This window comes from Lytechinus variegatus, chromosome 2 (genome assembly GCF_018143015.1).
Source record: "Lytechinus variegatus isolate NC3 chromosome 2, Lvar_3.0, whole genome shotgun sequence".
NCBI classification, from domain to species: domain Eukaryota; kingdom Metazoa; phylum Echinodermata; class Echinoidea; order Temnopleuroida; family Toxopneustidae; genus Lytechinus; species Lytechinus variegatus.
Genome location: NC_054741.1, coordinates 61,112,175 through 61,139,623, shown reverse-complemented (window position 1 = coordinate 61,139,623; position 27,449 = coordinate 61,112,175). Strand labels below are relative to the sequence as shown.

At 36.8% G+C, this 27,449-nt stretch overlaps 1 protein-coding gene and 1 pseudogene across 1 annotated transcript; both read right to left on the bottom strand.

Annotated features, from left to right (window-relative positions):
- Positions 1–8,250: 8,250 nt before the first annotated feature.
- On the bottom strand, positions 8,251–10,908 carry LOC121409550 (annotated as a pseudogene).
- A 2,899-nt stretch (positions 10,909–13,807) lies between these two features.
- On the bottom strand, positions 13,808–25,664 carry LOC121409549 (retinol dehydrogenase 8-like). The gene is made up of 5 exons (XM_041601463.1): positions 25,502–25,664; positions 18,051–18,315; positions 16,371–16,550; positions 16,058–16,151; positions 13,808–15,345 (listed from the first exon to the last, which is right to left on the bottom strand). Exons 2-5 carry the CDS (start codon positions 18,313–18,315, stop codon positions 15,012–15,014), a joined length of 873 nt encoding a protein of 290 aa, XP_041457397.1. The 5' UTR covers positions 25,502–25,664; the 3' UTR covers positions 13,808–15,011.
- Between the last annotated feature and the right edge of the window lie 1,785 nt (positions 25,665–27,449).

Below are 27,449 nucleotides of genomic sequence, written 5' to 3'. Positions count from 1 at the left end.
CAAAATCGGCTGAAAAATAAATAAGTTAAGACATTTTAAAGTTTCGCTTACTTTCACAAAACAGTTATATGCACATGGTAGGTATGCAAATGACGAAACTGATGACGTCATCCACTCACTATTTTTATTTTATTTTATTATTTGAAATATGATATGAAATATTTTAATGTTCTCCTCATTGTAAAGTGAAACAATGATTGATTCCTCCCTGAACATATGGAATTAGCATTGTTTAATACTATATTTTTCAGTCAACTTGGTCCAAATTTCCAAATCTGTAAAGAATGAAATATTGTATAATTCAAACAATAATAAACAAAAGAAATAGTGAGTGATGGACATCATCGACTGACTCATTTGCATGACACTGACTTGTGCATATCACTGTTTTTGAAAAATAAGCAAAACTTTAAAATGTCATATCTTTCTTATTGTACATCCGATTTTGATGATATTCTAAGCGTTATGCTAGTTTGTTTTTTCTCCATTTATTCAAATCAACATTTTTTTGGGGTGGACTTGGCCTTTAAGCGGAATTTTGTCACGATATGCAGGATATGACTCCAAAGGTCATGGGGACATTGAAACTTGTACAGGAAACTTTGCCAGGGGTGAACAAGCCTTGTTTGCATTTTTATTATGCTTAATTATAACATCATCTCTATTATTGTACTTTTTTCATAACATTTTTAAAATTCAAATTACTCTTTATTAATAGAATATGTCATATTATATCTACACAGTAAAAGAAAAATAGCACGTTGTTTAAGCATGTCACTGTAACATCAAGTTGTTTAAACTTTTTTTTGTAATTATTTAAACTTTTCAAACAGCTTGTTTTAAAAGTTTAAACAGTAGCTATTATAGAGTGACGGGCTTAAACAACGTGCTTAAAAACAACGTTTTTATGGTGTAACAGAGTTCTGATCACCCTTGCTTCCATGGAGTATGTATGTGGAGGCATGGGACTAGTAATTGTTATCATACAGGGAAAAGGGCGATGTACAGTGTTCTGTTCCGCCAGCAAAAAGGGGGCTACATATTGACCCCCTATAGCCACACCCTTCCACGAGCCCTCACAAACTCCAATCGATAATATGTGGTGTCAACAGCTTAACAAAATCTAGGCCCGGCCAATGCCTCAACGTGATCATCGTTCGGGGAAATCATAAAACTTATATTTGATACCGTGGACTTATAGGTAAATATCCTGTCGAACTGTGCGGCTTCTATGATTTCACTGCTCCCGCAATGCTCCTGCTAATTTTGGAAAGATATTTTGTTTCCCGGATTAAGGACGAGTCACATTTCGGGTTTAACCAATTTGCCTTCTACCCTCAATAATTATCAAAAACATTCAACACCATCAATGGCTTGGAAGGCATTAAAAGTGCAAAGATCGTGTTTAAAACGTCGTATGAATTGTGTTATATTGCAAATTGTGGTCACCGAATAGAATCCAGAGTATTGCTGAAAGGAATATTATTACTACAAGACAGGTCATCTATTAAAGAATTTAAAATCATACAAATGCTCATTGAAGAAAAGGCATTGTACCTTTTAAGCAAAAAAAAACAATAATAATAAAAACGTATTGATCAAAAGGACCAATGTGCTGGTGAATATACTGTTATGTCCCATCTAAAATATTGGTAAGGATTGGCTTCCCCCAACGTATTATATTATCACATTTCAGCAATGAATAACACATTGTATAATTAATGACATCAGTAAAGAAGTGAGTTTTTATCCATTTACAATCTAAAAAAAGGTTCATCCAATATTCGGTAAAATGGGAACATGCATGTTGATTGGGTAAAAAAAAATTACGCAATATTGCGTTGAAATTGCCAAATATTAACGAGCCATGGGGTTAAAGGGGAAGTTCACCCTGAAGAAAACTTTGTAGTGAAAATAGCAGAAAAAATAGTAAAAAATATTGGTGAAGGTTTGAGGAAAATCCGTTAAAGAGTAAGAAAGTTATTAGAGTTCAAAATTTTGGATTTGTGACGTCATAAACGAGCAGCTGCCCCATGTGTTATGTAATATAAAATGTATGAATTTCAAATTTTGTATGGTTCCTGATGACTTAATTTTGTTTTCTTTTCATGATCGGGTATGAAATGATTTGTCTATTGATTTACCAAAGTTACAGTGAAAACCATTTTCAACTTTCTTAGAAAATGACATTTCATTGATTTTTTACCATTCGCTATGTAGGAATGCTGCTCGCATATGACGTCACAAATCAAATAATTGAAATTCTAATACCTTTTTAATTATTTGATGAATTTTTCTCAAACCTTCGGCAATATTTTTTATTATTTTTTCTGCTATTTTTACAATAAACTTTTTGTCAGGGTGAACTTCCCCTAAAAACACCCAGCAAACATGCATGTTCCATTTCTACACAATATTGGGTAAAATCTTACTCAGTGTTTTTAGAGTGATAATGTTACACGATTTGAGATCCTTTAAACAGGGTCATGTTCATATTTTTCATACCGAAATAACGGCCAAAATTGAATGATTAAGAATTTAAAAAATTCTTGATAATTCGTGTAAATGGGAGAATACATATGACAAGTAAGGGTACGTTAAATGTCATTAACATCAACTATTTTGATGAACTTTTTGGTTGTTTTTTTACCAATATTTCATAGAACATGAATTACATCTGAATTCAGGAAAAATAACAAACAAGTGGTCACTGATTTATATATTCTTCAGGAATCGAAATTAATCAATCAGAAATCGATTCCTGTCGAAAAAGATCATTGTAAAAGACCCAGACCTTTTGTTCAGAATTATTCATGAGCTATGAAAATGAATATATTTTTTAAGTTATAAGGGCACATATCGTAAAATATTCAAATATATAATTTCAACATGATTTTTTTTTAAACGAGGACGTAATTTCATACTTTTTTTTATGGAATTACAATCAGGAGATTTGAATGAATCAGCAGTGAAAGCTCCGTGGCAGTGACACTGTCGAAGTATCATCTAATTATTTTTTTCAATATACTAAAAATAGATACCAGTTACTCTTCAACGCACATCACGAGTATTCTATTATTTCATATTTTCTGATTTCCGCTGCTGGTTGTCTCCAACCCCACCCTCAAAATATTTTCACCCTTTTAAGGAGTATGTAGAGCATAGCCCTGGGAAGCAAGGGTGCTGGGGGTCTGAAGTACATCCCAATATTTGTCTGGGGGTGTTGCGTATGTTATACACCATAGGCAGCAACCCCTGGAAATCAGGTTGGTATAATAAATGTAGATATTTGACCAAAATCACTTTCACCTTTGAAGTGGAAATCTATTTCTTGTTTTCTTTTTTTTTGCTAGTGATTTTCCCCGAAAACTAACAGCCCTCTTCATAAATCGACCCAGGCTCCCGATGGAGAGAGGTAATCAAAACATTTATGAAAATCGGATGAATAATCGATGACGGTTTGAAAATCCTTGTTTTTTCGAATAATTATTGATCTTTCTTATTTTTAAATCTATGTCATTTGATGCTCTTGATTACATCTACTCTGATTTAAATGTTTGTTTCGCAATACTTATGTGGATGATGAATATTGTAAGTCTTTTGTTTACAATGAGGAAAAGTTTGACAACTGAACTGAAGCGATGGACAGCGAGGGGACAGGCACTTGGGAAAATATGAAATTATGCGGTATATTAATCACGCGAGTCCCCGGTCACATGAGTCATAATTACCCGTATCTAATATCCTAGAATGGTCGACCAAACTTGGGTCCTGACCGCTAAGTCTATACTTGCGAAAATATCAAACACGTGTGAAATGAAACCCCTTTCATTCTCCAATCTATTTTTCTGTATGCCTATAACTATCTGTCTTCCGTCTTCCCTATCTTTCTCTCTCTTTCTCTCTGTCTGTCTCCCTTCCTCTCTCTTTCCATTAAAAAAAGAGACCAGTTCGTAGTTGCCTCATGGGCAATTTTGGTCAAATAACCATTTCTTTCATTATGATAAGCAGATTTCAAATAAAGATATTATATAAGCATGCCTCACATAGCAGGATGCAGAAATTGCATAGACCAGGTGACCAGAATAGCACACCAAGTGAACACTTTATGAAGGTTTTTGTTGCATTTCTTCTTTGAGTGCAATGTACTTGGCCAGCTCTTTAAAAACCAGTGTTTGTTGATGCATTGTTGTGTTTTGTGGATCTAGTGAAAACATATTTTAACAGAATATATGAATAATCAAGACGTCTAAGATGTTACTTATCTCATTAAATATTAAAACACCCACTCACTTTAGTACAAATGACCTTCTTCTGATCATGCGCAGAATGGAACTACGAACCTGATGTGTCACTCCCCCTTGTCCAATACACTCGATCTCTTTCGAGAGCTATGTCCTTTGGAAATTTATGAAAATTCTACTTTATTCAGAAATAGCCAAATTCAGCAGTTTTCTCAGGCTACTGAATCATTTGTGCGTCTATCTAAAAAAGAAAAAGTGTATTCCGTCCCTATCCCATAAGGCCATGAAATCCCACTCATATATGTTTTAACCTTTTCATATTTACTTGCTCATGGTTCTCTTTACCATTTGTTACTTGCTTATTTGATTCGCCTTTATTAATGTATTGCAAATAAACTTGAAAGTATGAATGTCCTCGAATGTTTATTTTGCTTTGTAACTTTCGAGAAGGCGCGCATCGGGAAGGACTTACTATCAGTGATATATAACCTATCCAGCGGACGACCAGAATCTCACTTGTTTAATCATACAATAGGCGAATTCCCAAAAACCTCACTTCTAAATTTTGTTTCCTCAGCCCCTGAAATAAGTCAAGAATAGTTATTCTCGCATTGTTTTTTATTATCCGGAGAATAATTTATTGCATTATATTCAGTGCCGTGTGAAATATATTTACAGGTGGGAAAATACCGAAATACTATTTTAAACTAATCCTTAGGATTTTATTGCAATTTTATCATGTGACTGTGATGGTTAAGGTTCGGTCGTATTTCCTAGTATTTTGATTTCTCATTAATCTCTGACACAATCTAATTTGGGGATGCCATTCGCGTTCCCTTTAAAATCACTTTTTTTTATTAGAAAAGGGTACTAATAGAGAGATTCAAGCTATCATGTATCTTGTATAGGCCAAAATAATGACTGATAGAACGGGATAATTTGCAAGTAAAATTATTCATTTTTAAGATTATTCACCAAGACGGGTACAGAGGGCGCAATACCTACACGTACTGTAAGAGCCGGTTGAAATTCACCACCAACGTCAAAATATCAGTATTTCTATATGATAATGTACATTTGCTCTACATTTTTTGTCTCGTGCATCACTTCATGTTTTATCTAAAAACGCTTCATGTCATAAATTAAGTCTGAATCGTTAAAGTAAAGTCATACTGTTCATTGATAACCGTATGTTCCACTATTAATTTTACATAATTGTTGATGGCAGATAATGGCTAAAAACATTGTGTATATTCAATGTATGCTCCATTTCGTCTGGTTATATACCTTCCTTAAAAGGTATGTACATGACTAAAGTAAATGCTATTCATGTCTTTTATTTCGACATTAATCAAATGATACTTGTCCGTGAATCGCATTTCACTCACACTTTAAAACATACTGTCTATTTGCGACGGTATCTGCATTAACATGATTAAGAAACGGTGTTTTTAATAATATTAGTAGGCCTACGAACTGTGACATTTTCGGGACTTATATGACTAAATGAGTAGATTTACTGAAAACAGCTGGTGTTAAGAGTTTTATTCCGTGACAAATACATTGGACGTAAACATGCTCGATTCGAAAGCTTCCTTTATCCACATGATCCCCAAGCGTGAAATATGACGTATACGTACAGAAAACATTCTAAAAATACCCCCAAACAATCATGATATCAGCTTGATTTACATTCATTGCAACAATCGTTTCGTCATTATATATATTTTTTTCTGATGGAATATATTGAAAACAAACATGCTAGCGTCTGAATTTTTGTCATTTTGTATCTCCTTGCAGACTATAACTTATTTTTGATGTGGAAGAGCCGTGATGTAGTGGTTCTGACTCTGGCCTTCTAAACAGAGGGTCATGTGTTCGAATCCCACCGCGGCCTAGCGTCCTCTGGCAAGGCGTTAATCCACACTTTGCCACTCGTAGAATGCGAAAGATATTGTATGTTTGATTTTGCCAGCGCCATAATGTGGCTGCGACGAATGCAAGGAATACTCACCAGGGAGTGGAAATTGTGCACTTTTCGTGCTTTATTGAAATGAATCCAATGAACCGGGGTAATAATATGCTGTAACGCGCTTTGTACCATTCTGGGAAAAGTGCTTTATAACAATTGGCTGTTATTATTATTTGAATGAAAATATCATACTTTCACATTACAAATACAGCCTACTTTTTCGTACGATTTCAATTTTAAATTGAAGGAGATATATATATATATATATTTTTTTTTTTTGGGGGGGGGGCTGAAGGAGTGTTCCAAATACGTGCAGGGCGAAGAATGACAAGTATAGAAGGGTAGGTAGGATAGAGGTGGAAAGTAATAGAAAGACAATGAGAGAGAAGAAAAATCGGAACAAGTTATCAGTGGAGCGTTGTGGTCTGGTAGATCTGAGTTTCGCTTTTGAAACAGCGTCGCGACTTCGAAGCCAGCAATGGCGTAATTTCCTTCCGCAAGAAATTGATCCACTTTGTGCTATACTCTACCCAGGTGAGGTGAACTATTACCATCTTGACGGTAACGAAGACCACTCCCACTACCATCACCTTTACTACCTACTATTACTTCTACTACTACTACTACTACTACTACCACCACCACCACTACTACTACTTCTACTACTACTACTACTAATACTACTACTACTTCTACTACTACTGATACGACTACATCACCATTTGGACTACGAGTTAGCTTGTTATCGTTAATTGTAAGGGTAAAAATATCATCTATTACTCCTTTTGATCTGGGGAGAGTATCATGAATGGATTTGTCAGTGATTTTCACGTGAAACTATATAAAAACACCTAAGGAGGTTGTATCTGACTCGCAGAGGTAAGTTTTTTTGGTGTAATAACCGACAAGCTGCATTAAAAAAATGAATGTTCTTGTTATTCACTGCAAAGTGACTCCATTGCGACAAGGATCCGACAAAGCGCATAGAATGAAAGAAAATCCAGTAGGCATTGGTGTGTTTGAAAGGCAAATTATTACTTCAATTGTAAAACGGGAGCTGTTTTTCCTGGCACACGATCATCGCTTTATACTTGTATGTCAACATTATTCTGAAAATCATTAAATAAGACCAAAAAAATGTAACAGTAAACCAAAATCATCAACACAATTTTATCGACAGAGAGTTGTACAGCAGGCAGTAACGACGAGAGTATGGTTTCGGATAGCTAAAAGACGCAATATTAGAGACTGATATTTCAAAATATTATATATACATATGTAAATATATATATATATATATATGCGTAGCTCAAATCATTTAAATGATTTAAGCTACGCCTACCATTGTTCTCTTCATCCATTTCTTTCACACAATATATATATATATATATATATATATATATATATATATATATATATATATATATATATAGGCAAATAGCATATTTTTGATAAAGAAATTGCATTCATACCACGAACAAGTATCTTTCTTCGCTCACTTTGCTCGATCGTATAAACATCAAAAATGATTTCAGAACAGCCTGTATAAATATATAAATTCACATTTAGCAATAATCGCATCACCCCATCCTTTTCCCAATTTTTATTTTTTGTATGGACCAAGACTCTTTGTCCCCTTTGCGATCTAGAATCACGCCTTATGCTACGTCACAAATACCTTTACGAACACCGTGACCGTACGAACAATTCATATATCTAGCAATAAATGGTCTAAAATCGTATAAGTTCGTAGAGGTATTTGTGACCGTTGCCTTAACTAAATCCTGCAGAGTCGTGCCACAATGAAAAAAAACATTACTATCATGCTATTGCTCAAGAAATCGAAATTGAGAAATCTAAAACAAATAAGATTCTGAATCGTTCTGCTGGAAGGCCAGATTACAAGAGTTGAAAAAAGGAGTAACACTGACATTGTAATGATTAATCTAACATCTTCATTTCCATTGTTATATATTCTCAAAACGAGTCATGTTCAATTAGTAAATTTAACATTCCGACTAGAGTGGCAAGGCTTATTGTGATTCCACGTGACAAGATACCTTACAGCTCTTAGAAGAATACTAAGATAGACACCTATTAAATATTATCTCTTCCCCTGCCACTCCCCTAGACGTTAATAATGTCCTTAGAGTTCAGATCAAAGACTGTCCATTTTCGACGATCTTTTCTCCTGTGAGGTCGGCCATTCCTGTTTGGACCATCTCGCTGAGATGTTCTGGAAGGAAGTTTCTGAGATCTGGTTTCTCAGCCTCGATACATCTTGTCACAATGGAGTTGGCGACATCGTCTGCCACCATGACTTTGTATTGTCCTCCTCCAGTAGCCGATTTATCAACGAATCCTTGAACCTGTCGACGGTCGATGATGTCGATAGTTTCGTCACCGAGTATGGCGACAAAGTTCTTTACAAGCCTATGCAATAAACTGGTTACTACTGGCCCAGGCTCCACTAGACAAATTCTAAAAATGACAAAAAGCAATTCTCATTTTTCGTGAATATGAAAAAAAGTTGGTTCTCCTTCATGGTTGATTTGAAAACAGTTTGAGACACCAAAGGCGCTTTGAAAACTCGTCTCCTTTACTATGGGTTGAAGAAAACTTCTATAAGCTCACCCTTTTATTTTCAAGGAGTGTCCATTGGTACTTCTCTGAACAATCGAATGATCATATAAGAGCTAATTGTTGCAGGATATTTCTGGAGCTGAAAGATTAACGTGAAATAACCCTCGCAAGATGTCCCCACCCTAAAAGAACATAAACCATGAATGCACTATGACTGAATGTCAGCTCACCTGATATTGAACGCACGTAATCCAACAGCCTAGGCCTCGAAGAAACCTTCCAAGGCAAATTTAGTCGAACTGTACATCTCGACGTATGGCATTGCTATGGAAACAAAAAGAACTTACATGATTGTTGAGTGTAGGTTGCTAGGGTATTTTGATTAATGAGCAAACAGATCCGGCGTTTGGCATGATATTTAGTCAAAGAGAGGTCAAAAGCCATTGGGTCCATATCTGGCGTAGGCCTATAAGCTGGGTGATGGGTATAAGCCAGTACAATATTTAGGCCGGGTATTTAGGGTGTCGGGCTAACTTTTCACGAAATGTGGCTTTTAGAACAAGAGTGATTCGTAGAACTGCTCATAAAATTACAAACAAGTCAAGTGTACCCCTCCCACAGGCAATGCTTCATAGAGCTCAGCCGTTGGTAAAATCACGAACACGTGACGTGTTAAAGTTTTCGTCCAACGTATTTTACCTTCAGGAGTGTGTAAACAGTTCCATGTGGAATACGGTAAAGGACCCACTGTGCACCAAAAAGTGCATCGTATACCATAAACTGGACGAGCATATTATAGCGAACTGGATAATTATTCCAATCCACTTGTTTGGGGAGGAGGAGGAATTTGATCTTGATGCATAGTCCTGGTACAATCGTCCATTTGACGAGTTTCTTTCTTTCACCAAATGCGAAGTGTCGTACCATTGTACAAACAACGAATACTTGTTATTAAGCTAAGAGAAGACGTTGTACAAGACATTATGCGCTACAAACGAACTGAATATGATTATATTTCATGCGATTTTATAGCACCTCTGGTAAATATGCATTCGATAGAGAGAGAGGGAGAGGTTTTCATCATGCTTTTGTAATAATAACATGTAACCTGTTTTAAAATCTGTCACTGCATGGGATAACTTATTTGAGTATTTCAGTTCCACAGTACCTACCTTGTTATTTTGCTTGCTTCAAGAGATAGGAAAGTTTAATGATTATTCTGAATGACATTATTGCTAAGCCCCTCTTACCTATTCTTCCTGATAAACTTGTTATGGTTACAATCTTTCCAACTTTTTTCTCTTTCATCTGAGGCAGAACTGCCTGGGTGAGCCTCATCGCTCCAAACACATTGACGTTGAAGATCTTCTCTATCATGTCACGCGGGACTCGCTCGGGAATCTCACCGAAGCAGATACCAGCGACATTTACTATATCGGGAAAGAAAGAGAGGGAGTATACACTGGTTATAGAATGAAATGAATGTCAAATATTTTCAACATTTAATCATGAATTAAAGTATGAAAATGAAATTGGAAACATTTACATGGACGTCAATGGGCAGGTTGTCGTAACACGAGTTGTATCGTTACTCTGATTTTCATTACTTTTCACGAGCATAAGGATGCTAGTCGTCTTTAGCGTTATGGACAGAAATACTGAGAACGGTTCTTGTTCGGTATGCTTCGGTTTTCAGTTGTATTAAGGTCTATTGTGGCTGTATAACTGCAGGACTGCGGTCAACAACGGTTAAGGTGGTTTCTTAATCGTCACTGACAGTCATGACTGATACTTGACCGGACGTCTGAGACCACCTTGAATACATCATCAATGACTTACTAAGTATATCGATTCTCCCGTACTCTTTAAGAGTTTCATCCACTACGGACGTGATGTCATTATCCTTTGTGACGTCCAATTCCTCAATAAAAATTGTCTTGTTTAGAGCGTCCCCAACGGCAGATACCAAATCTGTTTTCTCCGACATTGCTATGACGGTAGCGATGACGATGTATCGCTGACTTGGTTCCAGAGCGAGACGTTTAGCTGTCGCAAGACCGATACCCGATGAACAGCCAGTCATCAGAACAATTTGAGAAGACATTTTTCTGCAAACGAATGACATGAGAATATGAATGAAAAAAAAATCCATACAGTCCATAAAACGAATAGCAACGACTCTGCACTTCTTGTGTATTTACCCTAATCACATTGATTGAAGGTTAATTCATAGGTAGTACTTTTGATATAAATTTTATAAAAAAAATTATATCAAAACAAGAACAGACTTAATCCTGAATGGCAAAGTTCTATTGATCTAAAGCGTCAATCCATCGGGGTTCACACTTTTTTTTTTTTACAATTTTGCCACTTATTACAGAAACAATTTGAAGAAAAAAATATGAATCTATTCACTCTGCAGAATATTAAACCAACCTATAAGATCGTGAACATATGAATCTACCAACTGTTGGATAAAACCAATTTTCATGTAAGCGAACTGTTTAGAGGTTAATTTTTTTTTAATCGCCAAATTGATTGGATAAAATATTATCAAGGGCGTACTACAGCATGAGCACTGAAAACAACGTTTCATCAATATTTTTGTCCGACAAGTTGTCAGATTTGACAACTTCCCTTCACTTTGATTGGCTGAGAAGTACTGTTACAATGGTAACTGTTTGATAAAACGTCTGACAAGTCCTTTCATGAAATGCTCCCCCGATTTACGAAAATATCGAGTTTTTGCACTGCGACTCAGAACGAATTCAAGAACACAGTAAATCAATTGAAAATACCCGTCAAATGACAATGAACAGCTGGGGGAGGGGGTATGTGTCGAAAATCGGTGAATAGGAACAGCAGTTCATCCCAGGTTTCGGAACTGACAAAAAAATACAAATATGTTGTTTGTCAAGAGTCAAGGACGAAATCGCTGCTTTGATTCATCAATTTTCGACAAAGACTTCTTGATGGCTTTTGTTATGAAGTGAATTTGACAATAATACATTTTCTACGTTCCTGGAAGCGTTCCGCGTCACGACGTGGTAACTTCCTAATGATAACAAAACTGAATCGGACTATTACGAGCGAATCTCATGAACGATCTTCATTCCTGCAAAATAAAGAATGTCGTTTCTGGAAATGCCTGGTATAAATACTACCACTGAGCATTAATGAATATAGTTACACTTACCAAGAATATTTACCGTGTTTCCGTCCTTATTGGCACCGTTTGCAGGGATCCCCTTCCTCTGTAATGTATGAAGCTCTGTAATGATCTTCCTTAAGAATAACGGGAACTAGAAAGAGTCATGCTTTGCTGATGATGGACTTCAACCATTGACGTACATAACACAATCTTGAATGATATTCAGTCTAAAACCCTCTAAGCAAGCCAGGTTTTTAATGAACATGACAAAAGGGGTGAGTGTGCACACGCGAAGCGCACTTTCAAGGGAGAGGGGATTAGACGTTTCACTCTGCCGTTTTCCCCTTTATGTCCTCTTTGTTCGGTATCAAGGGTGGGACTGCCCCATTGCCCCTGTCTTTAGTCGTCTATCCTGTAGCCTGGTTTTTGTATAAGGTTAGCATTAAAAGGTACAACGTCCAGATTTTTCAGTCACAATTCAGTAATCACGTATAATATTACCACCAATGCCATGAATACTAAACATCAATATAAAAGATGAATGTTGTCATGATCACCACGATTTTTGGTAAATGAACTTTTTATGTTATCGTGGTGTTTTGTTCTGAATTACTCAAATGTGACCATAACGTGACTGTAGTAAGAGGGAAGTGAATACTTCCCACTTACATTCTCATATCATGTATCATGAAATCCATAAAGTCAAAGGTGACTGGAAGTTCGGTACATAAGGGAAGTGAATACGTCCCTCTCACTTTCCTCAAATCATGTACCATAAGGCCAATAACAATGCACCACTCTGCTTGTCATGAATTGTGTAATTGGGCTTTATATAAAGCTAGTGAGGGTATATAATTCATATACAAAGAAAAAAGGATGTTTTTGTGCGAGTGCATACATGCACACCCACATCCACACACTCACCCTCCCACCGTCACACACACGCTCACCCACCTTCCCCACGCACACACACATATATATTATATATAGATTTTATAGTATCTCGATGACTACTGATCCTCGTAGTTGGTTCATTTGACAAATAAAAAGTAATTTGGTAAAAGTTCTCTCCTCCAGATGTGAGACAGATATCAAGAGCAGGAATGTCCAATATAGACTCGACACTCTGATGCAGAAGAGGCTGAGATTTTCTATCAAGTCTTTCGTTACTACTACAGCTGCTACTACTACTACTACTACTACTACTACTACTACTACTACTACTAGTTCTTCTTCTTCTACTACTACTACTACTACTACTACTACCACTACTACTACTACTACTTCTACTACTACCTCTACTATTACAACTACAACTGCTGCTGCTGCTACTACTTCGACTATTACTTAACCACCACAACTACTGCTGCTACAGACAATACGATAATGATGTTGATGATAGCAATGATGATAATGATAACAACAATAACAACAATAATAATAATAATGATTATAATGATTGCAATAATTATAATAACTACTTGTTTACATAGCGCCTTTTCCATAATGGCCCAAAGCGCTTTACAGCATTCCCTTTTCATCGGATCCTTGCATGCCCGCATGCAATGTATGCACCTTCTCCACTCCCTGGGGAGCATTCCAACTAAGACTCAACTGCTAGGCAAACTATATAGGCTTTCACATCCTACCGGGTACCCATTTAGCTTCTTGGTCGAGAGTGGCAAAGTGTGGATATTGCCAAAGGACGCTAGACCGCGGTGGGATTCGAACACACAGCCCTCTGATTTCAAGGTGAGAGTTAGAACCACTAAACCACGGCTCTTCCACCAACAATGACAATGACAATACTACTACTACTACTAATGATAATAATAATAAAGACATAAACAGCATCAAATATAGGAATATTAACAATATTACAAGCTCTTATAGAGTTTATCATTGATCGCAGGATATGATTGAAAAACCATATATATTCTCGCAGTCCGAAAATTGATTTAAAAAAAGATAACAGTAAATGGGAACAACAATAAAACATTCTATTCCAGTTAAGTGAACTTAATCAATAGCAAATTTTAATAACGTACTATTCGTAAACATGAAATAGTCAAATTTCATTTCATATATAATGATAGTAAGAGAAATCAAGGAGCAGGTTCACTTACATATACATATTCAGGAATTAGTTTTTTACCATTGACATGAAAACTAACAAATTAATCTTAGTATTATTACTTTTATTATTTTATTTTATTTCTTTAAAAAATACAATTGGAAGTTATTTGGTCATAAAATCCATAAAAATATTGCATATACAATGAGTCATGTTCACACAAAAAACAAAGCAATAAATGTACATTGGATTATATTATGAGAGGGACTCCAAGAAAGGTACATGCCTTATATTAACATCATCATCATCATCACCACAATTATCATTATAAACAAGTTACATCTTCTTTTAAAATACTAGCATAAGAAATTCTGATTATTCGAAGCTCATTTGTTATTCTAGCATTGTTTAAGATATTTTCTAAAGACATGGTTTCTGCTAGGGTTGCTCCTTAGTTTCTAGATATTGTAAATGCGCTCCAAATGTGCATAAACGTTATCCTTAGTGTGTCTTATGGTATACGCCCTATATCCCAGGACACCAAGAACACAAAAATATAAGTTTATCATGTCTTCTGGTGCGTTAGGTTTGTTTTTAATCCAAAAGTCGTAACAGCTACCAATATCAACTGTAATCGAACAACGGAATCACGAGCCGTGGAGGTGCCGTGGCTGAGTGGTCTAAGGCGTTGGACTGGAGATCCGAAGATCGGGGGTTCGATTCTCGGCTCGGCACTTATGCCCTTGAGCAAGGCATTTTATCAATGTGTGGTCTTGTTTAAAAAAATGAATAAAAAAATGAAAAAAAATTACTTTCAATCGATCTACCCGATTCCATGAAGAAATAAACATTCATCCGTGAAATTTAAAAGATTTCCTTTCTGTTAGATCGGTCAGCCTATCTGGTATATTCAATGGCAACATCCCCAACCAAATATACAAACATTGCCACAGGCACTATCTGACCAAATCTTCTTCATGAAGGAACTTAAATCATCGATTGCCGTACATTTTCGATGGTCTTCTCTCCCGTAAGGTCGGCCATCCCGATTCGGACCACCTCATTGAGATCCTCTGGAATAAGTAGGTGTCTCAGCACTGGCTCGTCAGGTTCCATACACCTTGTAACAATGACATTGGCGACATCCTCTGGCATCAAGGCATCGTAGTAGCCATTTTCTGCTAATATATTATCTAGTAGTCTTTGGAGCTGTTTGGTATCTATTTCATCGATGGACTTGTCCTGGTGTCTGGTGCGGAAATTCTCCACAACCCCATCCCTCAAACCGGTTCGTACTGGACCAGGCTCGACCAGACAAATTCTGAAAAATAGGATGATAATAAAACGTATATGGCTTGTGCAATCAAGATGTGTATTTTGGTTGTTTCTTGTGCTTGGTTCCGGGCCATATATTACATAGAGAGTATATCTCTATGCCATGCACAATATGACAATAAACTTGCTGTTCGACTTTCAATACCACCACATAAGGTGATGGCGTATATCTGCTCATCAACTATTCAGCTTCTGTAAGGCGACCGCACACTTTACGACTGGTCTGCGACCTGATTTTAGAATAAAAAGTAGTAGAATTTGATGCTAATATTGAGACTTGGAATATCTTACTGTGTAATGTTCTAAATCATCATACCAATACCTATGTTCAAATCTGTTACTATGCTCTCATCCTTCTTAGAATACAAGCGAATTTGATATCTAGTCGTAATGACGTCATAGCAGTCGCACGATTGGCTAAGATTTGAAATTAATTTAGGCTTTACTCCAAAATAAAGGCTTGCGATTTTTCCAAATCTAACCATCTAATTTGCCTGTATGTAAACGTGGGTAAGTACGTAGGGGAGTGTATTATGTAACTGAGTTCTACGTCATGTACTTGAAATTGGTTATCCACCCAAACAATTGCTTGATAATCCCTATAGTGTTGTGATAAAAGGCGTTGCATGATGTCGCCACCCACTCACCGGTCGAGGATACACAAACATGCTACCTTGCTGAATATTCTGTTATCTCACCTAATATTAAACGCACGTAGACTAACAGCCAAAGATTCGAAGAAACCCTCCAAGGCGAATTTAGTTGAACTATACATGTCCATGTAGGGTACTCCTAATATAAAAGAAAACGGTCAATGTAAACTTCCACTTAATAGGCAGGAAGTAAATCATAAATTATGCTCCTTCATACTGTTTTCTTTTCCAACACTAAATCAAATTGCAATCGATCTAGACATTCATACATATAAACTGCACAGATTTTAGATTAAGTACAAGTTGAGATTGATTTGAATCGCAAATCTTTGAAAGACGATTCTCTGCTTATCCTTACCATTTCTTCCTGCTGTACTTGACACGGAGATTATCTTCCCTGATTTCCTCTGCTTCATCTGAGGTAGCACTGCCTGTGTGAGTCTCATTTGTCCAAAAACATTAACGTTGAAGATTTTCTCGATCATGTCACGCGTGACAAGCTCGGCAATGTCACCATGCGCGATACCGGCAATATTCACTGAAGGAACATAAGGGAGAGAAAAATAATAAGATGAATGCTAAATGAGAGTAACTTTCAAACCATTTCAGAGTTATAGACCATACAATGACGTGGTTTGTCACAAAAATGATGCAGAAATGCAAATTTTTGTAAATTAGGCTTAAGGAGCATCTGCAAATGACATCAAATGAACTACCCATAGCGCATAATTATCTCGGCCCTTGCTATCCGGGTTTGATAGCCTGGGCTCTGGATGCTCTGAGTTACCAAATGCTCTAGTGCAATCTGAGCCTTGCTGATGTGGTTTACGGTACACCATGTGGAGTGTTATAGAAACAGTGGATAGAAGAAGAGAAGAAGTGGATAGGCGAGAAAGTGAAGATTTGAGAGTAGAGTATTCTTTCTTGAAAATAGTCCTGAAAAGGACTGTAAACCAGAAGGAATGTTGAGTGAGAACAGCTTGAGTAGTAGAGCTGATGAGGAGATGCTGGCTTGAGTCGGCGAGTAGAGATGATGAGTAGTAGAGAGACTCGACGTTTCGGACAGGTTGACTGTCCGTCTTCAGGAGTGACGACGGACAGTCCTGAAGACGGACAGTCAACCTGTCCGAAACGTCGAGTCTCTCTATTACTCATCATCTCTACTCGCCGACTCAAGCCAGCATCTCCTCATGAGCTCTACTACTCAAGCTGTTCTCACTCAACATTCCTTCAGGTTTACAGTCCTTTTCAGGACTATTTTCAAGAAAGAATACTCAAATCTCCACTTTCTCGCCTATCCACTTCTTCTCTTCTTCTATCCACTGTTTCTATAACACTCCACATGGTGTACCGTAAACCACATCAGCAATTGTACATGCCGCCATGCAAACCTTCAAACAACATCCAATCTGAGCCTTATTTTGCAGTAGTTGACACGTTTTTAGAATGAAAATTTAACGTTTAACATAAAAATAACAAAACATAACAATGTTTATTACTTCTTTAAAAAAGAAGGATTACGGTGCTGATAGTAAATAAGGGTAAGTGTTAGGGCCATTTTTGGTAGCCTAACGACGAAATCGTAAAGGTTATAATCCTTTGACTTCTTTTCTTGGGTGAGAAACCTCAGGGTTACAGTTTGTCGCCCTTCCTGTTCGGACAAATATGCATGTTAGTAGCTAACTATCCTTGAAAGGGGTTATTATCTGAGTTCGTTAATAGTACAGAAAATAGAGTAATAAAGTTGAGGAATTCAATGTTGAATAATTCAAAATTCAATCTTGAATTTGTTTCATGCTTTTATTTAAATTGAAATAATTTATCTTGTATTCATTTGTATTATGTTGAAGAATGAAATTGAATTGTATTGAATTGAAAAGTACTAATTCTGTCGAAACATTGATAAAATTAAACATAGTCATTCACATCTTCAACAATAAATTTACTTACTACACTGCAATAGTTATAATAATGTTTAAATTGACACCACATAAATAGACTTGTTTTTCTTAACGATATAAAGAGCCAAAAGACTTACAGAGGATGTCGATACGCCCATGTGATTTGAGAGTTTTATCCACTACATTTGTGATGTCATAATCTTTTGTGATGTCCAATTCCTCAATGAAAATTGTCTTATTGAGAGCATCCCCTACGGCAGCTACCAAGTCGCTCTTCTCCGACATCGCTATGACGGTAGCGATGACGATGAATCGCTGATTTGATTCAAGAGCGAGACGTTTAGCTGTAACAAGACCGATTCCTGCTGAACAGCCGGTCATCAGAACGACCTGAGTAGACATCTTCGAAATGAATTATACGAAAAATGAAAAAAAAAATTCTATGAATTCAAAGGGTTAAAAATCATGTGAAATCGCAAAATCATCAACACAACTTCCACATCATTACAGTTTCAGGGCTTTCGAATTCCTAAAAGCCTGTAAGGAATAATCTAGAATAGGGACCAACACTTTGGGGCATAGTAGCAGAAACTTAGGAAACGTTTTCAATTTCGTTTAAGAGTAATTTTATTAATGTGAAGAAGAGGAAAACAGGCAATTTGCAATTCTGCTCTTCTTTAGTGGCCGTTATAGAGTACGAAGTGATGAAAATTGAATAAAATTAAGTAATATCTTAGAAGTCCACTATGCATGGATATTCTAATCTAATCTATTCTTTATTTCATCAAGTATTGTCAACCGCTTTCTGAGATAGAACATTGTATTGTTCAAGGCTGAAGTCACACCAACGAAACAGACACCAAACCGATCTATGGTATGCCATTGAAATTAACGAAGTACCTTTGATCGGTGTGGAGTCGGATTTGTTTCTGTGATACACCCTTAAAATAGTTGAGCAAAAAAAAATCCCACACAACTATTGGTTAAAATCTGCCCAAATTGGGTAATAAGAACTAATAATTGGGTAGGCCCCTAATAACTTTGCTCAATTGGATAATAATTGCCAAGAATATATATATTTTTTTTACTAACATACATAAACCAACACAGTGGACAGTATGTTTGCCCTACATTTTAAATGTGTATCGCATTTTTAATTTTCAATTGCATAAAGAGGCATCTTTAAAGGGATCAATAACTATCTCTTAAATGGGCTCTATAGAGCCTCCGACCCTGCCACACTCATCTGTACACCCTCGTCGTGAAGACAGTGAGATATGGCCATCAAGGTAACCTCTTTATTTTCATGGATTGTGCGCTTTATGGACGTGTATTTTTATTCTTTATTTTTATATATATTTTCTTCAATAGAATGTATATCATAATTAAATGAATATATATATATATATCTTAAAAACGAAAGTACGAGGACCTTCGGTGATGTCATAGAATCAGGCCTTCGAACGGTCGAACCAACAACTTAACAGGAAGACGATTCTGGGATTATGCAATTTAGCATTACTGACTTTCACACACATACACACAGTCACACACCCTCCCCCCACACACCCTCACACACAAGGCACACAATCGTTGCGAGACCATTGGACCGAGAAAACATGGGTCCGTAAGGTAAGCAAAGCCAGAGGCAAATTCTTCGAGTTTTCATACCAGCCAAGGGTAGTGATGATAGCAAAAACACTGACAAATACTGAAAGACTCACTTCTCCTCCAAAGATGATCAACGAAGACATGGCCCCGTAACATAAAGGTACAGTGTGTGATTGATCGAGGTGCTATTTTCTACGACCGAATGTGTGTGATCAGTAATCAACCAAGCATTCAATTGCTAGTTATATATATTTTATGGGGCCTACATTAAAAAATTACTCGACATTTGTTATTTGAATTACCTTCTCTCAATGTTGATGAAAAAGTGCAGAAAAACCTAATTTCAACAAACTTGGTAGGCCACCTCGACCAAATCAACGTGGATAGAATTTACTTCCAATGCTACTGGCCTGGAGATCTAGCATTCAGCAATTATCGAATGTAACGCTAACCTTTGGAACCACATTTCACAAAGCACTCTCGTAAATCAAACATGTGTATGAGACATAGAGGGTGTTATTGGGCATGTGAAGCGTGCTGGGATAGGGTGGCGTGGGATGTTTTCACCCATTTGTGAAGTCAAGAAGATCTCTCCTCTGTGCCAATACATGTACTTTTCAACCCATCTTCTTAATTGATATAATCCTTACTATGGTTCTATTCACTTCTCTCGCACTTTTTACTGTATAATTTTTGGAAGGGGTTGGACAGCCCAACCGCTCTATGGCTACGAGTCTTATCAAACACCAAGATGACCTATGATCCAACACAAAGAACAAGGTTTGTTATTTGCCATATAAGGTGAAAGGCCTCTACGAGTAGACGTAGATCCAGTTTTTCATCGAGGGAGGGGAATGGGTATTTATTAAGAGTTGTTGGGGAAAGGGTCCATCGACGTCTTTTCTAGTATGTTTCCGTTGAGTTCACACCTCAACCCACAATTCTTTATGGGAATCAGATTGACTTTATCCTGCATTTTACTACATCTGGAAAACACACAAACGGTGTGATATTTTGTTATAAAAGGTGGAATGTTAATATTTGATACCATGTTAAATTTCTTTTAATTCGCTTTTTAATATACAGTAAAGTTCAAAGGTAATTATTCTTACCTTTACACATGTAAAGCTGTGGGGCTTTCTTAGGTACAAGCGCGTTAAGGGTTGAATGAAATCGTGTTGAAGCTTAAGGCAATTTAAAGGCTTCAACATACTCTACAACAGTCTGATCTTTTTCGTTCGTGTCCAACATCTAAACACATCAGTCAGATACTAGGTTTTCACCAGGCACATCGCAGAGCCTTCTCATTTGTAGCTACCAGTTCTTCCTGGGTTCACTGAACTATAAGGTTCAGACAATTAAGAAGACGCTCCACATTCATAGCTAGTGTTGTAATCGTTGGTATATCCCCATTTTCACGAACCTGGCCCGTACCTGTGCGAAATCAGTTTAGGGACTTCTATCTCTTTCGGACTTGTTGTTCTTCTGGTGATAAGTATATTTGTTGTAGATGCGAGAGTTTTTCCAGGATGATGGTTGTCACTAATTTTTTTCTCATGAGGTTTACGTGGGGATTCGACTTTATAGCCGCTTCACGATTGGTTTAGTTTCAAAACATGGATGGTGACTACCCTGGCTTTGTTAGAAATGCTTTATGCTACTGAAAGTTGACCGGTGGAGCAGAATATCATACACTGTCGATATTTGTGGATAAACATTCTGTGGCACAGAAGTGGAAGACCCGACTGAACCGTTGACCAAAGAGAAGATTTTTTGACCTCCACCGGAATTCTCCTGCAGGAGATTGGTCTGGGTCCTCACTACTCCCTTTACCTTCTCGATGTGCTGCTGAAATAAAAGTGATCGGCCTCAGGTTGGAGAATGCCAGGGTATATAATAATGATAGACGAAGTGGACAATTAGGGGACTATCACACGATGGTGACAGCTTCTTCCAAATATTTGATTGATTTGCGTTGCTGAAATAAAAGTGATCGGCCTCAGGTTACATAATGCCAGGGTACACATGATAGACAAAGTGGACAACACAGACAGTGACAGCTTCTTCCAAATATTTGATTGATTTGCGTTGTTGGAATATCCTAACTCTGGTCTTGACAGGGTTAGCCTGTAGTAAAGTGTCAGGCTGTGGCGAATGTTAAGGTGGCTTAGTCCTATATGTTGTCTCGAGCAGCAATACCAATATCGTCTGTATAGATGAAATACCCCTTGTTCTTTGCAAGACGGATTGATTGTTCGTACATGTGGCAGAGCATGGAGAAGAGGAAGAAGTAATTCAGTGTGTTGGCTCAGTTGGTAGAGCGTCCGCCTCACAACCGGGAGGTCGGGAGTTCAAACCCCGGCCGCGTCAGACCAAAAGACGTTAAAAGATGGGAGTTGCTGGTACCCTGTTTGGCGTTCAACGATTAAAGCAAATTTTCGGAGCATTTCATTTCATGTCTATTTCGAACAATAAGAAATGGATTTTTGGATAATAATATTTCCGCTCTTGACCAGCTTTCATTAGATATGTTGGCCAACAAGGATCAAGACCTAATTCATATTGCACTTGCCTTTTTATTTTGTCATACTTGTAATTTTCTAGTTAAGGACAAGATCTTTGAAAATCAGATCTTATATTGGAAAAACCCGGTTGTCGAATCTATCAGAACCGTAGCAAACTCTACGTATTATCGAACTTCGTTTTGTCGCATTCCCATTGGAATTATAGTTCTTTCTCCTGTCCATGTATGATTCAAAGTATTTTCCAAACCATTCTGTTTGAATGACTCATATCTTCCAGGGAGACTGGCAAAATATACAATGTGGAGATGTCTTCATTATTTCCTTGACATCACTTTATATTCTCAAGAACGATATAATTTGTCCTTGAAACAAAGGAGACTCACGTTTCCAGAGGCATTTTTTAATTCCGACTGTGATTTTTACAACACTTTTTTTTCGGGACTTTTCAGCGGGTTCTTTATGACGTATTAGATTCTTTCCCGTCCAACGACGATACAGTCATACCAATGAAATTCATTCCAGATTGAACGAAACGATTGCATTATATAAGATGATGTGGTCAGTGTGATAGGGCCCTCGGTGTAACCGAATGAAATTAACGAGTTTTCGCAACTGCAACGGGGACGGAGACGGATTCAAGAATAAGATGAATGAAATTAAAATGCCCGTCAAATGACAATGAACAGCTGGGAGGCCTTTGTCGAAATTTGGTGAACCGAAGGGCCAGTTTCGTCTAAAGTTTCGGAGTTGACGAACAAAAAATCAAATATTCCGGTTGTCTGGAGGCCAGGACGAAACTGCTGTTATGATTCACCAATTTTGAACAAAGACTTCTTGATTGTTCTTTGTCATGCGGGGCATTTGACAATTGATTTTCTATGTTCCCGAATCTGTCGTGCGTCGTGCAAGCGAAAGCACCCTATTGACTCCAGTCGTAGACCGGACCAAATGATTGCGTAATATAAAATTAAGGCAGTATTGCCAGTGTGGTCGGGTATTTGGTGTAACTAAGGCATAACTGTTGTCATACAGTAGGGTGCAGTTTCAATACGTCCTAGAATGAGACCTGATAACATTCCCATGATGGGTATATTCTGAAAATTTATTTAAAAAGATATCCTTTTCTTGACTTTGACTAGTGATAGCCCTATCGAAGCAAAACATGAAGGCGACCGGGGATTAATACGTGCACCTCATATTAAAGATGGATTTTGGGGTAGTTATTTCGGAACTATACATTTTGCCCCCACTTATGTCGTGTTCCTTAAAAGGAGATGATCTCGGGTACTTTTGACAAGGTGATTTTGGAGACCTAAATGAGATGTACAGTTCCCCAGGTACTCTCTGTAGACAGTCTACTGTGAGTCAGCCCACGTGGACAGTACGTGACATTATCACACGAAATTATATCCAAGTTGTCTCAAATCTGCTAACATCACGTGAACACCTAGACATTCGCAACAGCGGCTGTTGAACAGATCTCCAAAAATAACTGGCTGAAAGTGATAAGATTGTAAGCGTCAAGTTTAAAGTGTTAATTTAGAGTACTTAATGTTAAGTGTCATGTTTTTCCCAAGAGTTATACTTTTGATTGTCTCTTTGACTTGAACTAATTGCAAGACTTGACCCAATCTAAATTACATGGGATATACATACACAGATGTTATTGTTGGCAATGTGCGTCAAAATGATAATTATTTACCATTATCGTAACACTGTTCATCACACTGAACAAAGAGAAGCTGTCACTAATCATTTGATATTTAATTAATCTTTAAAATGTAATGAACTATATTTTTCCATGCTTCCGTAAAAGCATGCATATAATCGAATTCAATTTAGTCATTTTCACAAAATAATGCCACACAAATAATTACAGAAATTATGGACAGTACACCATATTATACGGTAGAATCAAACCACAATTTGAAAAAAAATACAACCTAAAAAGTATAATCATAAAGGAACACTACGATAAAGTTAGAAAATATAGTAGCAGTGAAAAAATGTGTTTTCCAAAACGACGATTCAGCGAGAACTAACCCATCAATAAGAAAAACATCAAGTACAATGAAGAAAAATGACAATAAGGTGCACAGTCACAATAAACAATTCAAGCCATTCACCAGTTCCACTGTGCATCATCTATGAATTCATTATCTTTGATCTCTTATATCTTTATCTCTCCCATCTCAATAAAAGATGCTGCGCATCGGCATTTAAAACATATACCAATTCATTTCACTTTTCGAACCACGTCGTCGAATGATTAAATCTCGGTGCATTCATATTCAATTACATTGACACAATGGGGCTATTGACGTCAGATCTTTGAAAGGATGGAAGAGGGAGATGGTTCCATATTGGAGTGACCAAGATCTTGATGATTAAGATCGACTCAACTAAAATTGGCCTCGTCTAACGCAGCTAGGCCTCCCGAATGACGCATTGTATCACAACATGATTCCAGGACTTTAACCAGTGGGCCCAGCTTTTACAAAGAATCCGTGCCAACATTGTTGCAACTTATATGGGGGCCGTTTCATAAAACCTGTTATAATAAGAAATTACAATAACAGTTAAAAGCTACTAAAATCCTTCAATCTGATTGGCTGATGATAGTTTTATTACAGAAATTGTGCATTTGTTATCATAATGAGTATTTATGAAAGGGGACCCAGTTCTCCCCGACTAGAGAATTTTGTAAGATCTGCGTAGGTGTCTTGTTAATGTTTCCCTTTAAGGACAATGTAATGGTATTTACCAAATATTTACATTTATCGGTTTAACGAATCTGTAACATATTCTTCCGTGGTTTTACTCGTTGCAGAGACACAGGTTTTATTTTTTTATTTTAAGGCTACTCTATATAGGACATGCATTAGCAGGGAATCCTCCAAGACACTGAATCTTCCAGTATAAGAAGAGAACAAGATAATAGCGAATCTATTCTCCTCAATATCTCCTAACGTACACTTGTATAACTTTATAAAATAAAGTCACAAATGATTCGCCATTGGATATTCTAATTTCATTTGCAATTGCCTTTAGGATTACGAAGTTGAATACGAAAGTACTTTTGATTGCACTTGCGGTAAACCCACCAATCAGTTCAGTGGCGTATATAGGATTTTCCATAAAGGTATTCAATCTTGTTAGGGGGAGGGGCAAAAATGGTCTTTCAAGCTCGTCACTCGTCGGGGGGGGGGCAGGGATACGTCCTTTGCATGGGTTGTGACTCGTCAGGGGGGGGGGGCAGAATGCCCCCCCCCCCCGTAGGTACGCTAGTGCATCAGTTCATCTTCAAAGGATCCTTCTTCACGATGCAAAGAAAGGAGCCTTCTATTCATGATGTGTTAATATCAAAGTAAGATGACCCGTAGACATAAAGCAGGTCATACACAGAATGGCCCCTCGTTGTTTAGTGAATGTGTCATATACTAAAGACTTACCTAGACATGTTAGTAGAGCCTCGGGGAAACCCCACCTGTCGTAACATGAAATACCTCTGTAATTATGTGTTATCATCTGTTCAGCCCGTTAACATGCTCAGCCTAGGCATTTGTGTAGATCGTTAGAGCCCTTGTCATGAATCTATCCATAACTTCAGTGTAAAGCCTTGCTGACCCAAGATAGGTCACATTGTTGTATGACAACAGATGGTATTATGTTTCTTGCTTGAGTTCTTCTCTACACTAAAACTGAAAGGGAAGACACATAACTTTGCACCTTTAGGAAAAACAACATGATGCCACAGGATGAGCACCTTTGGTCCTTCCTGCTATTTAAAAAGCTTTACAAGTGCAAGGTTGTATCTTTCAGACGAAAGAAGTACGAAAATGCAGCTGTAAAAGGCAAACGCAGAGTGGCCTTGCTGTGGGTGTTAGGTTTGATGTTTATCTTTAAATAGAGTGAATAAAATTTAGCTTGTAGAGTTAAAACACATTGTACTTTATACTATCATTTGGTGATGGACTTTGCCACTTTAAAACATCAAAGGCCCCCTCCCCCTGTGGTGCCGCGACTGTCTTTGAAATACAAATCAAGAGGAACACTAGGAGATGGAATAAGAAGACACCTATATAATCGTGAATATATTGAAAATACAAAACATAAGTTAAAATACAATAGTGTAGTGGAAGGAATTATTGCCCGATCATGATGGAGATTATCGTTGGTCTGCAAAAGTAAAATCAACAGGCCCCTATATCATGTGTATAGGCCTATTGCTTCCTTGTTGCCAATCCTGTCATTCGTTGCTTTCTTCGGGCAAAGCGGAAATCCCATCATCATTCTTCACTGACACAGACTGGATGACCAACTAACTTAAAAATTAGTAAAAAAGGGGGTCCCATGTCGATACTTTCCAGACTTCCAAATCGAATGAGTAAGAGAACGTCATTCGAATAATTGGGACAGTTGCGATACGATGAAAAGTTGGACTTCACTGTCTGTTAAAATTCTCTTCTGGATTAATCAGGGACGTCGTTCTGCTATTTCAAGGTCACCACTTTATTTTAAACCAGACTAATGTGATAATGAACCTATTTCACTTTTTGACCAATATTTTTTTGACCCGTAGACTTTCAGAAACTTAATCTCTTGTGTACATTAGTCATGGGATAATACGGATGATTTCTACATACTTGTAAGCTTTAACTGTCTAGCCTGTTTTAATGTCTGTAAGATGTGTTGCCAATTTGATGCATATCAGGACGACATATCTAATTATGGGTTAGTTTTATCAAGCTGAATGACTAAAATAACTACTTTAGAAATATGAAGAAAACTAATAAAAATGATAATAATGAAATGACAAATAATCATAAGGATTGAAAAAAAATAATGATAATGATAACAGTAGTTATGATAATGGTAATGATATCAATGATGAAAAATTAGTAATGGCCATGATAAACCTAATAATAGTGAAAATGATAATTATTATAAAATAGAGAATAATAATAAAAATGATAAGAATGACGATAATATTTTAATTATAATAATATCAGTAATGATGATAATAATAGTAATAAAAAAATACTCATTATTTCCTGGATGTACCTAAAAACTAGAAATAACATATTTTGCCTGAGAATAGAAAAAATACTTATTTTCCATAAGCTCTTTGAATTCAGTTTTACAGGTATCAATTTTTTTAATTGAAAATTGTGGAATTGACGAAATGAAAATTATTCGTATTCATAAAATGTCAAAACTTTTGAAATGTTCGTATTCAATGATTGCAAAAACTTCAAGTTTTAAAGTGAAACATTTTTTCAGCATATAATATCAGAACACTTGCACTGAGTCCTGTCTTTAGCACGCTGATATACAACCCATTTCTAATATCATAAACAATAAAAAGTTTTCCGACAGAAAATCTACTGTTTGAACTAA

Excerpts from the sequence above, each read along its gene's own strand:
- LOC121409549 (XM_041601463.1), bottom strand. The coding sequence starts at position 18,315 with ATGTCTACTCAGGTCGTTCTGATGACCGGCTGTTCAGCAGGAATCGGT. Across the intron at positions 16,551-18,050 it reads TGGGCGTATCGACATCCTCT|TGAATATTGCCGGTATCGCG; the intron begins GTAAGTCTTTTG and ends ATGTTCCTTCAG. Across the intron at positions 16,152-16,370 it reads AAGTACAGCAGGAAGAAATG|GAGTACCCTACATGGACATG; the intron begins GTAAGGATAAGC and ends CTTTTATATTAG.